Raw genomic sequence first — 12,216 nt, 5'->3', positions numbered from 1 at the left:
AACATTGTGGCACTGAAGAGTTCTGCATAACACTGAATGCTTGGCTCCCCAGCCAGGAAACCTTTCCATGTCAGCTTCCCCCTACTCCCCAGCCTCCCTTTCTTCCTCACACGCCATGCCTTGATTACTATTCCTTCTGGACTTTTAATGTCCACAGGACCTATAGGCAGACCTTAGTGAGTCAGTAGGAACTACACCAGCTCCTACAGTCTTTAAAGTCTACATGGACTAAAAAAATGGAACTAGGAGGAAGGATTGAGGTATGGAACCTAGATGAGCTACAAAGTATGTGGCAGGTGACTCAGGCAAGAAAACTGTGTGCCCAGGAGGGCTGCAGGATGTGGTGGAACCTAGGAAAACTTGCAGAATTTAGGAGCTCAGCAGGCATGCTGAGCTAAGGGCAGGGAAGAAATCTTGAGGAACAATTAAATTGACAATAAAACCAAAATAGGAACAAGATTTTAAAATGTTCAAAATAAAAATGTGGCAGATTTTATATCACAATCTGTTTTTAAAAAAACAAAATATTCAAATGAGAAGAAAACAAACCACTGGTGTTAAATATTATGATGGTTAAAAACACAGTGAAAGAATTAATCAGAACAAACAATCCTAGAACATTTCCTGGACCATTGTATAGTATCCATTTTAGAAACAAAATTCAGTGTTGATACTTGTGACATCTAAATATTAGCATTTAAAGGCAAGTATTTAAATAGTAAATATATATGTTGTATAGTTTAAAATATTTTTATAAACTTGAAATAAATATTTTCTAAGTGAATTTTTAAATTAAACTAATGTAACTTGATGGATGCATCTTTATATTCATAATTGCATAGTGTAGCACTTAAAAAAATCCAGTGGGATCCCAGTACAATACTTGTATTGTGCTCAAATACAACAAATACTATCACAGACTACATAGCGAATTAATTTATAAAAAGCACAATCTTCACGTTCATAATCGATTACATGTATAAACAAGCACCCAACCAAAACTGTTTTAACTACTGCCCCCTGTAGTCAGCAAGAGTAAGACATGAAAAGCCGAACAATTTTCTTCATTTGCAGCAACAAGTTTGAAATTATCAGTAACCAAGCACACGGGAATATTTTACTCTTGGTTGTTCAGACATTCTGCAAATTCTAGCCTTGCAAAAAGACAAACTTTAATTAATGAATAAATATCATGCTGAAAGACATTAAAAGCCAAAATTAAAGATAACTTCAGCAATAGTATAATATATCCCTTAGAACTTTTATTAGATATAAAAAATAACACATTAAAAGTAGAGATGTGATCATGAAAATCCTTAATTGTGTGAATCAATGGTTTTTAAAACAAGGTTGTGGCTGTAGATAAAGGGGTAAAATTTAAAATTGTAAGATAACATCATTCTAGAGCCAGAGTTAATGACATTTTGGTTGACCATTTGCTGTGGATGATATACATGAATACTGCATGAGACCAGATGAAGACCTGCACTGGCTGTATAGTGTGTTTGATATCACTCTGGATTTCATAGGGTTTTTTATGTTTGGGTTGGTTGTATCTGCCAGCTATCTTAACTGTTACAAAATTTAGTGTTTTTGTTTGGAATTTTACATATGGCATCGCAATTATTAAGTAAGTATGGTAGGGCAGGAGCACTAGAGTTAAAGTTGCATTAGTGTTTTCATTGTAGCATGGACATTAGTTTCCTCAATTTTGTGTTTTGATTAGCCAGATTAATTTGAAATGTAAGTTTGTAAATCGCTCATATAAAAAGAGTTGGTCTCCAAACAGAGTTTGAACGAACCCAAACAAAAGCTCAGCTATGGCAATACAAGACATTCAAATAAGATCCTGATTAAATATCTATGCTTTACATTATGTTCTCTACCTGAAAGGAGGAGAGTCTCTCATTATTTTCTAAGAATCTGAAAGCATCTTGTAACACTCCTGTTGTTTTTGGTGCTCTGATGATTAGTTTGTAGAGGAGAGAGATTTCTGAGGATGTCACTTTTTTTTCCCCTCCATATTGTAGGCTTTTTATAACAATAATTCTTCTTACCTCATGGCAAGTTTTAGGTAAAATACAGGGTGCAAAGTAAGGTTGCTGTATTTGACAATCTTGTACACTTCCATGTACAAGAATAACATCATCCATGGTTCCATCATAAATATCACATTTCTTGTAGCTTGGTACATCCATCACATAAACATTAGGTAACTTTGTACACATCTTATATGAACAATCCTGCAATTAGAAGCCATGTAAGATGTATTATTTTTTCCATACATAAGAACATAACAAAAAGCCTTGTACTGTACATTTTTGAAACACTGGATTTGTCCAAAATAAATTATATTCCATAAGAGGAAAATCAATATGTAATGTATTTTAGCTATGTAGATATATTTTTTGAGAAAGGAATCTTATCGGATAATCAGTTTGTGTCAGTACACACAAATAGCGATTCTCCTATAACCTAAGGAAGAGCTGGCAACAGCAACACAATAATTTGCCTACCTTTCAGTTTGAAAGTTTTACTTTTTCTTTTACTCTGCATTTAAAACTTGATCTGGAAGGAGTACATAATGTTTACCTAGAGCTAAAAATTTTGATTCAACCCAGTCTTGCTGCAGGCTATCAGGCACAGAACCTCAAAGGTATTTAGGCTCCTAATTTCCATCTGGGCATCAGTGCTAGCTTTACCAGATGCTGTGGGAGTAGGGTTCTCCAAAAAATGCACACAGCAGCATGCAGAGGAAGCTAGCCTCTCCCTGCACATTTTTATACAAGCAGATAGTGTACTGATCCCCCGCATAGCAAAAATGGTCCCAACATGGCTGGATAAATATCCAGAAGTTCACATTTCTATCTGAACTATCCAAATTTAGGGCAATCCCACCAACCTTCATTGTTCTCCATCCCTACATAGTCCAATCCTCCTCTTAGTCCAATCCCCTTCTTACAGAAAAGCCAGGAAATAGCTTCCCTTGGTAACTCCCCTTTCAAATCTATCTGGTGGTGTCTTTTTTTGGAGGGAAGGTCCACTGGCTTTCTAACCTGCTGAGGCCTCTGTGCAGGTGCGTGCACACACCCCAAAAAACCATAACCTTCTACCTAGATGCTAGAAGGCTTATTCCATTCATTCTACGAACAGTGCAGAAAAGTAGGAAATCATAATTTCAGAGAGTTTAATGCCAGAAGGAACCATTAGATCATCTCATCCGACCTTCTGTATAACACGATAGATTTTCACTCAGAGCCCTCATAGTATGCCCAAAGACTTTTAATTAGACTAAAACATTTCAGTCCTCAGGAGATTAAATTGTGTCCGCAGGCAGAGAACAGCAGAGAGACCAAGCTGTCACCAATGCCAAAAGCTTGTGCAACAGCATGGAATTGATTAGGCAGGATGAACCCAGCTACTCCCAGGAGGTGAACCAAATCACATGCTCTGACTAAGGGAAATTCTGCCACAGCCCCAAATCTAGCTAGCAATATGACTGACTGAGCATATGAAGGAGACACACCAGCCAGGCATCTAGAAAAAGGATTCTCTATCACCTCATAGGATAGGTCCACCCTTATCTGGTGTCCCATCTTCAGTTGTAGCCAATCTCTGATGTTTCAGAGGAAGGTGGAAAATAGCCTACCTACCCCGACTCCCTGTTCTGCAATATAATTTCTTCCTGACTTCTGTAGGCAACAGCTGAAGAACAAGATTTTAATATATTCATTACCTTAATACAGACCTGCAATCATTATGAGCATATTGAGGGCAAACCCATTCTCCCTGTGGTCAACGAAGAACATGAATGAACAAGGGGACTCTCAGATTCACAGATTCCAAGGCAAGACAGGATGACTATTACCATCCACCCCAACCTCCTCATACTCCCCTCCCTTCCAGCATAAAATTTCTCCCAGCAGCTGAATTAAAGCACATCTTTTAAAAGGATATCTAGTATTGTCTTAAAGACTTCAAGCAATAGTGAGCCCATCACCTCCCCGGTAAGCTAGTCCAATAGTTAATTACCTTCACAGCTAGGAAACTGCATCTTATTTCAAGGCTGAATTTGTTCACCTTCCAACTTTTGAATCTTGTGTTATGCCTTTGTCAGCCAGGTTGAAGAGCCCCTCACTATCAGATAGCTTTTCCGTGTGTAAGTATCCATATACAATGATCAAGTAGTCTCACTCTCAACCTACTATTTGATAAGTTGAGCTCCCTAAACCTCACATTATAAGGTTTTTTTCCCTAGCCCCTAGATCCTATTTCTCATTCTCTTTTAAATTCTGTCCAGTATTTCCACATCCTTCTTGAAGTGTGGACACCGGAACTGGACGCAGTATTCTAGTAGTGGTTTTACCAATGCTGTGCACAAAGGCAAGCTCATATCCTTCTACTGGATATTCCCCTCATATGCATCCAACAATCACATTGGCCCTCCTTGCCACAGCAATGCTCTGAAAGCGCTCATTGATGCAATTACCTATAATCATCCCTAAATTCTTCTCAGGGTCACTGCTTTCCTGTTCTATAGGAATAATCTGTGTTCTTGGCTCCCAGATGTATTACCTTATAACTGGCTGTATTAAAATGCATTTGGTTGGACTGTGACCATTTAACCAGGTGATACAAAATGATCTGAAACAGAAACCTGTCTTCCCTTTTCTACCCCACCAATCTGTTTATCCACAAACGTTACCAGCGAGATGTTTATATCATTATCATGGTTGATACAAACATTAAATATCATTCAACCAAGAACTGATCCCTGGAGGGAACCCCACTGATATCTCCCCATTTGCAACTGAGATCTGAGCCACTTTTCAATCTATCTAATGTAGGGGTTCTCAAACTGGGGGGGGGGGAAGGGCTTGGGACCCCTCAGGGGGTTGTGAGGTTATAACATGGGGGGGGTGACAAGCTGTCAGCCTCCACCCCAAACCCTGCTTTCCCTCCAGCATTTATAATGGTGTTAAATATATTAAATCATAGAATCTCAGGGTTGGAAGGGACCTCAGGAGGTCATCTAGTCCAACCCCCTGCTCAAAGCAGGACCAATCCCCAACTAAATCAAAAGTAATTTTTATTTGTAAGGGGTGTAGCCGGGTGAACACCCACTCCAGCCCGGAAGGGGTTGGAAAAGCCCTGCAGAGGGCTAGGGCTGGGCAAGGGAGTAGACCTCTGGCTGATTGGGGGAAGTGGCTGCAGCTGGGGCCATGCCTCAAACTAAGCAACTGGGCCTTATAAGAAGGCCAGGGAAGCCAGAGGGAGCAGCCTCTCTCTGACTTGAGAGGGACATAGGCCTGGCTGCTGGGGAACTCACCCAGGGGACCAAGAGGGAGGCAGGGCTGTGGAAAGGCTATAGGAGCTGGGAAGCTTTAGGCTAGCAACTCCATAGGCTGCAGGGCCTTCTTCTAGGCCTCCTAGGTAGTGGGCTTGCAGAGGGCAGCCAGAAGGTGGGTAAAGGCAGCTAGTCCAAACCCCTTGTTGCTTGTGATGATTGGCTGATAGACTGTAGCCTGCTCCAGGGTGTGGGGGCTAAACAGAGACTGGCAGTACCCATGACAGGGGGTGGGGGTTCCCCTGGGGTGGGGAAACCCAGAATAAGACTGTGGGGTACTGCAGGAGGCAGACTCCTGAGATAAGGGCACTGGGGTCCTGGGAGGGACACAGGGGGCCAATGGCAAGCAGATCACTGGGCCTGCAGAGGGCACTCCTGGGTCAAAGAGCTAATTCCTGAGGATGATCAACAGGAGGCGCTGCAGAGGTGAGCCTATGCTGTGCTATGGGGTGGGTTGCACTCAGAGGCTTGCTATGTGAAAGGGGTAACCAGTACAAAAGTTTGAGAACCACTGATCTAATGTGTATCCTGTTAATGCCACATAATGCAAGTCTTTTAAACAAAATGTCACATTGTATTAAGTCAGAGCTTCATAGATATTGAGGCCAGAAGGGACCATTGTAATCAACTAGTCAGATTTCCTGTATAACACAGGCCACAGACCTTCCTTGAAATAATTCAACATATCTTTTGGAAAATCTCTAATCTTGATTTAAAAATGGTCAGTGATGAAGAATCCACCATGAGCCTTGGAAAATTGTTCCAATGGTTAATAACAATCACCGTTAAAAAGTATCTTATTTTCGGTCTGAATTTGTTTAGCTTTAACTTCCAACCATTGACTTGCGTTATCTTCCTCTGCTAGATTGAAGAGCCCATTATTAAACATTTGTTCCCCCTGGGGATACTTTAATCAAGTCACTCCTTAACCTTCTGTATGTTAGTCTCAAAGAGCTCACTCTAATTTATCAATATAAGGCATGTTTTATAATCCTTTAATCATTCCCTCTAACTCAAATGCCTTGAAGAAATCCTTGTCAACACAGTGCCTTTGTAATCTGAGTAGAGGGTGGGAAGCATAGGCACTGACTTCTTGAGTTCCCAGGGGGTGCTTGATCCCCCTGCTCTGCCTGAGGCCCTGCCCCTTCCCCCAGGCTCCCCCCCCAGCCTGCCTCTTCCTGCCCCCACTCTTCACCTTCCTCCCCAGTGCCTCCTGCATGCTGCTGAACAGCTGATTAGGGAGGGGAGGAGCTGATTGGTGGTGCCTGCCAGTGGTTGGGAGGCACTGGGGAGAATGGGGAGAAGCTGATCCACAGGGCTACCAGTGGGTGCTGAGCACCCACTTTTTCCCCCCATGGGTGCTCCAGGACTCCAGAGTCAATGCCTATGGCAGGAAGTAATCTTCCATGAAACTATGCTGACTGGCCTTAATTAGAGGCTAAAAATATAATTCTTTGTTGATACAGTCCCAAATTAACCATTCCATTATTTTTACTCAGGGTTGACATACGCCCATAGTTCCCCAGATCATCTCATTTACCTATTTAAATATTGGAACTATGCTGGCAGTCCTTTGGAATTTCCTCAGTTTTCTTATAAAATGCAATCTATAGTGTATATTTATTAATGTCTTTTATTTTACCTGTAACCTTACGTTTCTAAACCCTTATACTTGCTTTTATTTGAATTTCTATCAAGTTCTGTTAATAAAAATCAAACTGATCTTTATCTGTAGACTGAGATGAAATTTGTGAACTGGGTGGGGAGCACTGCTTCCTCTGAGTCAGTGGATTGGTGCACATGGTGGGTCTCTAGCATATAAGTACTAAGCACTTGAGTGTAACAAACTGGGATGTGTAAATTGCTAGCCTGTATTGGGAAAGAGTGGGGGCTTGTAGAGCCTTGAGCAAAACTTGTTTTGCCAAGTAGCTGGTAGTGGGCAAGGGTTTCCGCTGGCAAGCACGGACAAAATTCCCTCCTGCTGTGAGCAGGTCATAGCAATTCACCCCAGACAGCTCGGCTAACCCTGAAAAATGTCAAGCCCACAAACTCTCTTTGTATGGATCCCTGGACCACCAGAGAATCCTCCACTGGGTCTGGTGAGATGGGGGAGCTCCCTTTCTGTGCACAAGTGGGCAGGCTGACATGCAGAAGATCCTTCCTGCAGAATGCTCTGTGTAGCAGGATTGGACTCCAAATGAATATATATTTGTCATTATTACAGCTACAGTAGATTATTTACCTGGTAAGCAAGCTTTTCCTTGAAAGCTTTGATAGTGATATCAAGGGCAAGTTTGAACCATATTTTATATTTCAAAGATGGGCATTCTAAAAACTCATCAAAAGCTTCAGACAAGTCGTTCATAGAAATAAAACACGTCTGAAATAAAACCGCAATAAAATTAATTTCTACAACAGCACATCTCTTCCCCTCCCCTTTTAAAATGTTTGAACAAAGACATATTTTTAATTATTCAAACTATGAACTTTTTAAAGTCAGGTTCCTTGTGATCTGTACGTGGCTTTAGAGCACTAGTATACTGGTAGTGCTATAAAATTAATGAATAATTTACATAATTATAAGTTAATAAAATCATGTAAATAGGTTAATGCAGTCCATTGGAACAAAAATTATGCTTTTCATTATTATATATGGCATTACAGCAATGGATGCCTTACAAATGGATAACAACAGAGAGGAACCTTTTCAGATAAGAACTTTGACAGTTCCTGGTTTACTTTGATGGATGATGATGAGAAATGTCAACAAAAGTGACACCACACCATTTTTATTGCTGTTAGCTATAGATGAGGTCATAAATGTTTTCAATCACTGCATCCGATAAGTGGGCTGTAGCCCATGAAAGCTTATGCTCAAATAAATTTGTTAGTCTCTAAGGTGCCACAAATACTCCTGTTCTTTTTTTCAATCACTTAGGTTCCAAAGACCTTTTTAATGTTAAGCTTAAACTAAATGTCTTTGCAAAATTTGAAGTATTAGCTACCAGTTTTTGTATAGTGCCTAGAACAATTGTACTTTAGTGGCTGGAAGGGCTGGCTAAGGAATTTTACAACATTCATCAGATGAGACCTGGACTCCTTTTTCATGGCTGATAATTTGCCAAGATTATAGCCATCCTGATAGAGGAAGACTTATTGCTAAATGACCAACATAGAGGAAGGCATACTCTTTTCTTTATCAAGAACAATGAGGCTATCTCAGAGGCTTTACAGGCTTCAGCAGCTGTTATCTCTTTCACTTGAGCAATGACAACCAAAATTGCCTCTTTATCTGAAATAACCCTTCCAATCAGAAAATGGTACAGTCTGGGGGCACTGCTAGTATATATCACTATGCTGACTTATTTCACTCATTCAGTAGACAATATAGGAATTGGGAAATCATAACAATGTAGTTTACCCTAGCAGTTATCTCACAAGGGCACTTCATATCATTAATCCACCTCAAGAAGGTATACCACTAGTATCTGCACATAGGAAATGGGTTCATTTTGCCTACAATGGATACTACTTCCAGTACAAGTCAATACGCTTTGACCTGGTGTCCATTTGGGGGTATTCACAAACTGTTAACTACTGTAAAAGCAACAAAGAATCCTGTGGCACCTTATAGACTAACAGACGTTCTGCAGTATTTGTGCAAGTTTCTTCATGAAGAAACTTGCACAAATACAGACAGACATCATCATCTTCCTTTCCAAATGCAAACGGATGGACATCATACCAAATGGACTAAAGGTAAAAAATCCACTGCTATCTACATACTACACAGACCACAGTGAGAGATTATGCCATACTCTATCAAAGAAACTGAGGAACCACCTGATCAGCCTCCTATACAGCAAACAGGAAAACATCAAAAAAGAGCTCTCCAACCTGGAGACTCTCATCAATAACCAAACTTCCATACAAACGGACTTCACTAAAATAAGACAGGAGATCTACATCACTCACTTCACCTCTCTACAAAGGAAAAAGGACTGCAAGCTGTCTAAACTCCTACCTGCCACATGGGGCCACAACCGTGGTACCCCTAACCCACCCAGCAATATCGTCAATCTATCCAACCACACATTCAGCCCAGAAGAAAAGTCTGTCCTATCTCGGGGACTCTCTTTTGCCCTGCCACCCCCACCAACATGATACAGTTCTGTGGCGATCTGAAGCCTACTTTCGCCGTCTCGACTCAAAGAATACTTTCAGGACAACACTGAACAGCGCACTGATACACAGTTACCCTCCCACCAACAGCACAAAGAAGAACTCCACATGGACTCCTCCTGAGGGTCGAAATGACAGTCTGGACCTATACATGAGCTTCCGCCGACGAATGCACAGGCAGAAATTGTGGAAAAACAACATCGCTTGCCTCATAACCTAAGTCGCAGAACGCAATGCCATCCACAGCCTCAGAAACCATCCTGACATTATAATCAAAGAGGCTGATAAAGGAGGTGCTGTTGTCATCATGAACAGGTCTGACTACCAAAAGGAGGCCGCCAGACAACTCTCCAACACCAAATTCTACAGGCCACTGCCCTCAGATCCCACTGAGGAATACACTAAGGAACTGAAACCATCACTCAGGGACACCCTACACTAACACCGAACAAATCTACATACCCTTTAGAGCCCCGACCAGGCTATTCTATCTACTGCCCAAAATCCACAAACCTGGAAATCCTGGACCCCATCATCTCGGCATTGGAACTCTCACTGAAGGACTGTCTGGATATGTGGACTTTCTACTGAGACCCTATGCCACCAGCACTCCCAGCTATCTCCGCACCACTGACACCACTGATTTCCTGAGGAAACTACAATGCATTGGTGACCTTCCAGAAAACACCATCCTGGCCACCATGGGATGTGAGGCTCTCTACACCAACATCCCACACGCTGATGGAATACAGCTGTCAGGGAACAGTATCCTGATGATGCCACAGCACAACTGGTTGCTGAGCTCTGTGCCTTTATCCTCAGACACAACTATTTCAAATTTGATGACAATATATATCTCCAGATCAGTGCACCGCTTATGGGCACCCGCATGGCCCCACAATATACCAATATTTTTATGGCTGACCTGGAACAACGCTGCTCCTCCGTCCACCACGCCCCTTCTCTACCTACGCTACATTGATGACATCTTCATCATCTGGACCCATGGGAAAGAGACTCTGGAAAAATCCCACCACGATTTCAACAGCTTCCACCCCACCATCAACCTCAGCCTGACCAATCTACACGGGAGGTCCACTAGACACTACGGTGCAAATAATTGATGGACACATTAACACCCACCTATACCGAAAACCCACCGACCGCTATGCCTACCTTCATGCCTCCAGCTTCCATCCCGGCACACCACAAGATCCATTGTCTACAGCCAAGCACTGAGGTACAACCGCATCTGCTCTAACCCCACAGACAGAGACCAACACCTACAAAATCTCCACCAAGCATTCTCAAAACTACAGTACCCGCACGAGGAAATAAGGAGACAGATCAACAGAGCCAGACGTGTACCCAGAAGCCTCCTACTGCAAGACAAACCCAAGAAAGAAACCAACAGGACTCCACTGGCCATCACATACAGTCCCCAGCTAAACCCCTCCAGCGCATCATCAGGGATCTACAACCCATCCTGGAGAATGATCCCACACTTTCACAGGCCTTGGGTGGCAGGCCAGTCCTCGCCCACAGACAACCTGCCAACCTGAAGCATATTCTCACCAGTAACTGCACACCGCACCATAGTAACTCTAGCTCTGGAACCAACCCATGCAACAAACCTCGATGCCAACTCTGCCCACATATCTACACCAGTAACACCATCACAGGACCTAACCAGATCAGCCACACCATCACCGGTTCATTCACCTGCACGTCCACCAATGTAATATATGCCATCATATGCCAGCAATGCCCCTCTGCTATGTACATCGGCCAAACTGGACAGTCTCTAAGGAAAAGGATAAATGGACACAAATCAGATATTAGGAATGGCAATATACAAAAACCTGTAGGAGAACACTTCAACCTCCTGGCCACACAATAGCAGATCTTAAGGTGGCCATCCTGCAGCAAAAAACTTCAGGACCAGACTTCAAAGAGAAACTGCTGAGCTCCAGTTCATCTGCAAATTTGACACCATCAGCTCAGGATTAAACAAAGACTGTGAATGGCTTGCCAATTACAGAACCAGTTTCTCCTCCCTTGGTTTTCACACCTCAACTGCTAGAACAGGGCCTCATCCTCCCTGATTGAACTAACCTCGTTATCTCTAGCTTGCTTCTTGCTTGCATATATTAACCTGCCCCTGGAAATTTCCACCACTTGCATCTGAAGAAGTGGGTATTCACCCACGAAAGCTCATGCTGCAAAACGTCTGTTAGTCTATAAGGTGCCACAGGATTCTTTGTTGCTTTTACAGATCCAGACTAACACGGCTACCCCTCTGATACTTGTTAACTACTGTAGTTTACCTCAGACAGGAAGGAACACAAAATCAGCAACTCCAAAAGACCCCAGATAAAGCCTTAGAGGTCTGCCAGGGTTCCTTCCCCACTCTGGGGTACAGATGTGGGGACCTGCATGAAAGACCCCCTAAACTTATTTCTACCAGCTTAGGTTAAAACTTCCCCAAGGCACAAGTCCTTTCCTTGTCTTTGGATGGTATTGGTGCCACCACCAAGTGATTTAGACAAAAAGTCCAGGGGAAAAGGCCATTTGGAGTCCCTGTTTCCCAAAAATAAGCCCCTAAGTCCCTTCACTCCCTTTCTTGCGGAGGCTTGAGAATAATATACTAACCAATTGGTTATAAAGTGAGCACAGACCAAACCCCT

General features: G+C 42.4%; 1 protein-coding gene across 12 annotated transcripts in view; it reads right to left on the bottom strand.

The window, feature by feature from the left end:
* LOC120405177 (sodium/hydrogen exchanger 10-like) overlaps positions 1-12,216 on the bottom strand; it is a 195,040-nt gene that overhangs the window by 5,008 nt on the left and 177,816 nt on the right. For 9 of the 12 annotated variants that reach the window (XM_039538539.1, XM_039538536.1, XM_039538534.1 and 6 more), the window contains 2 exons: positions 7,590-7,727; positions 2,058-2,243 (listed from right to left, as the gene is read on the bottom strand). The exons of 1 other annotated variant lie outside the window; for it this stretch is intronic. In XM_039538539.1, coding sequence (XP_039394473.1) covers positions 2,058-2,243; positions 7,590-7,727 — 324 coding nt within the window. The remainder of the gene's footprint in view (positions 1-2,057; positions 2,244-7,589; positions 7,728-12,216) is intronic. 2 more of the 12 variants (XM_039538537.1, XM_039538540.1) reach the window with 1 other exon arrangement.

This window comes from Mauremys reevesii, linkage group 4 (genome assembly GCF_016161935.1).
Source record: "Mauremys reevesii isolate NIE-2019 linkage group 4, ASM1616193v1, whole genome shotgun sequence".
NCBI classification, from domain to species: Eukaryota; Metazoa; Chordata; order Testudines; family Geoemydidae; genus Mauremys; species Mauremys reevesii.
The sequence above is the reverse complement of the archived record's forward strand: the minus strand, read 5'-3'. Positions and strand labels throughout refer to the sequence as shown.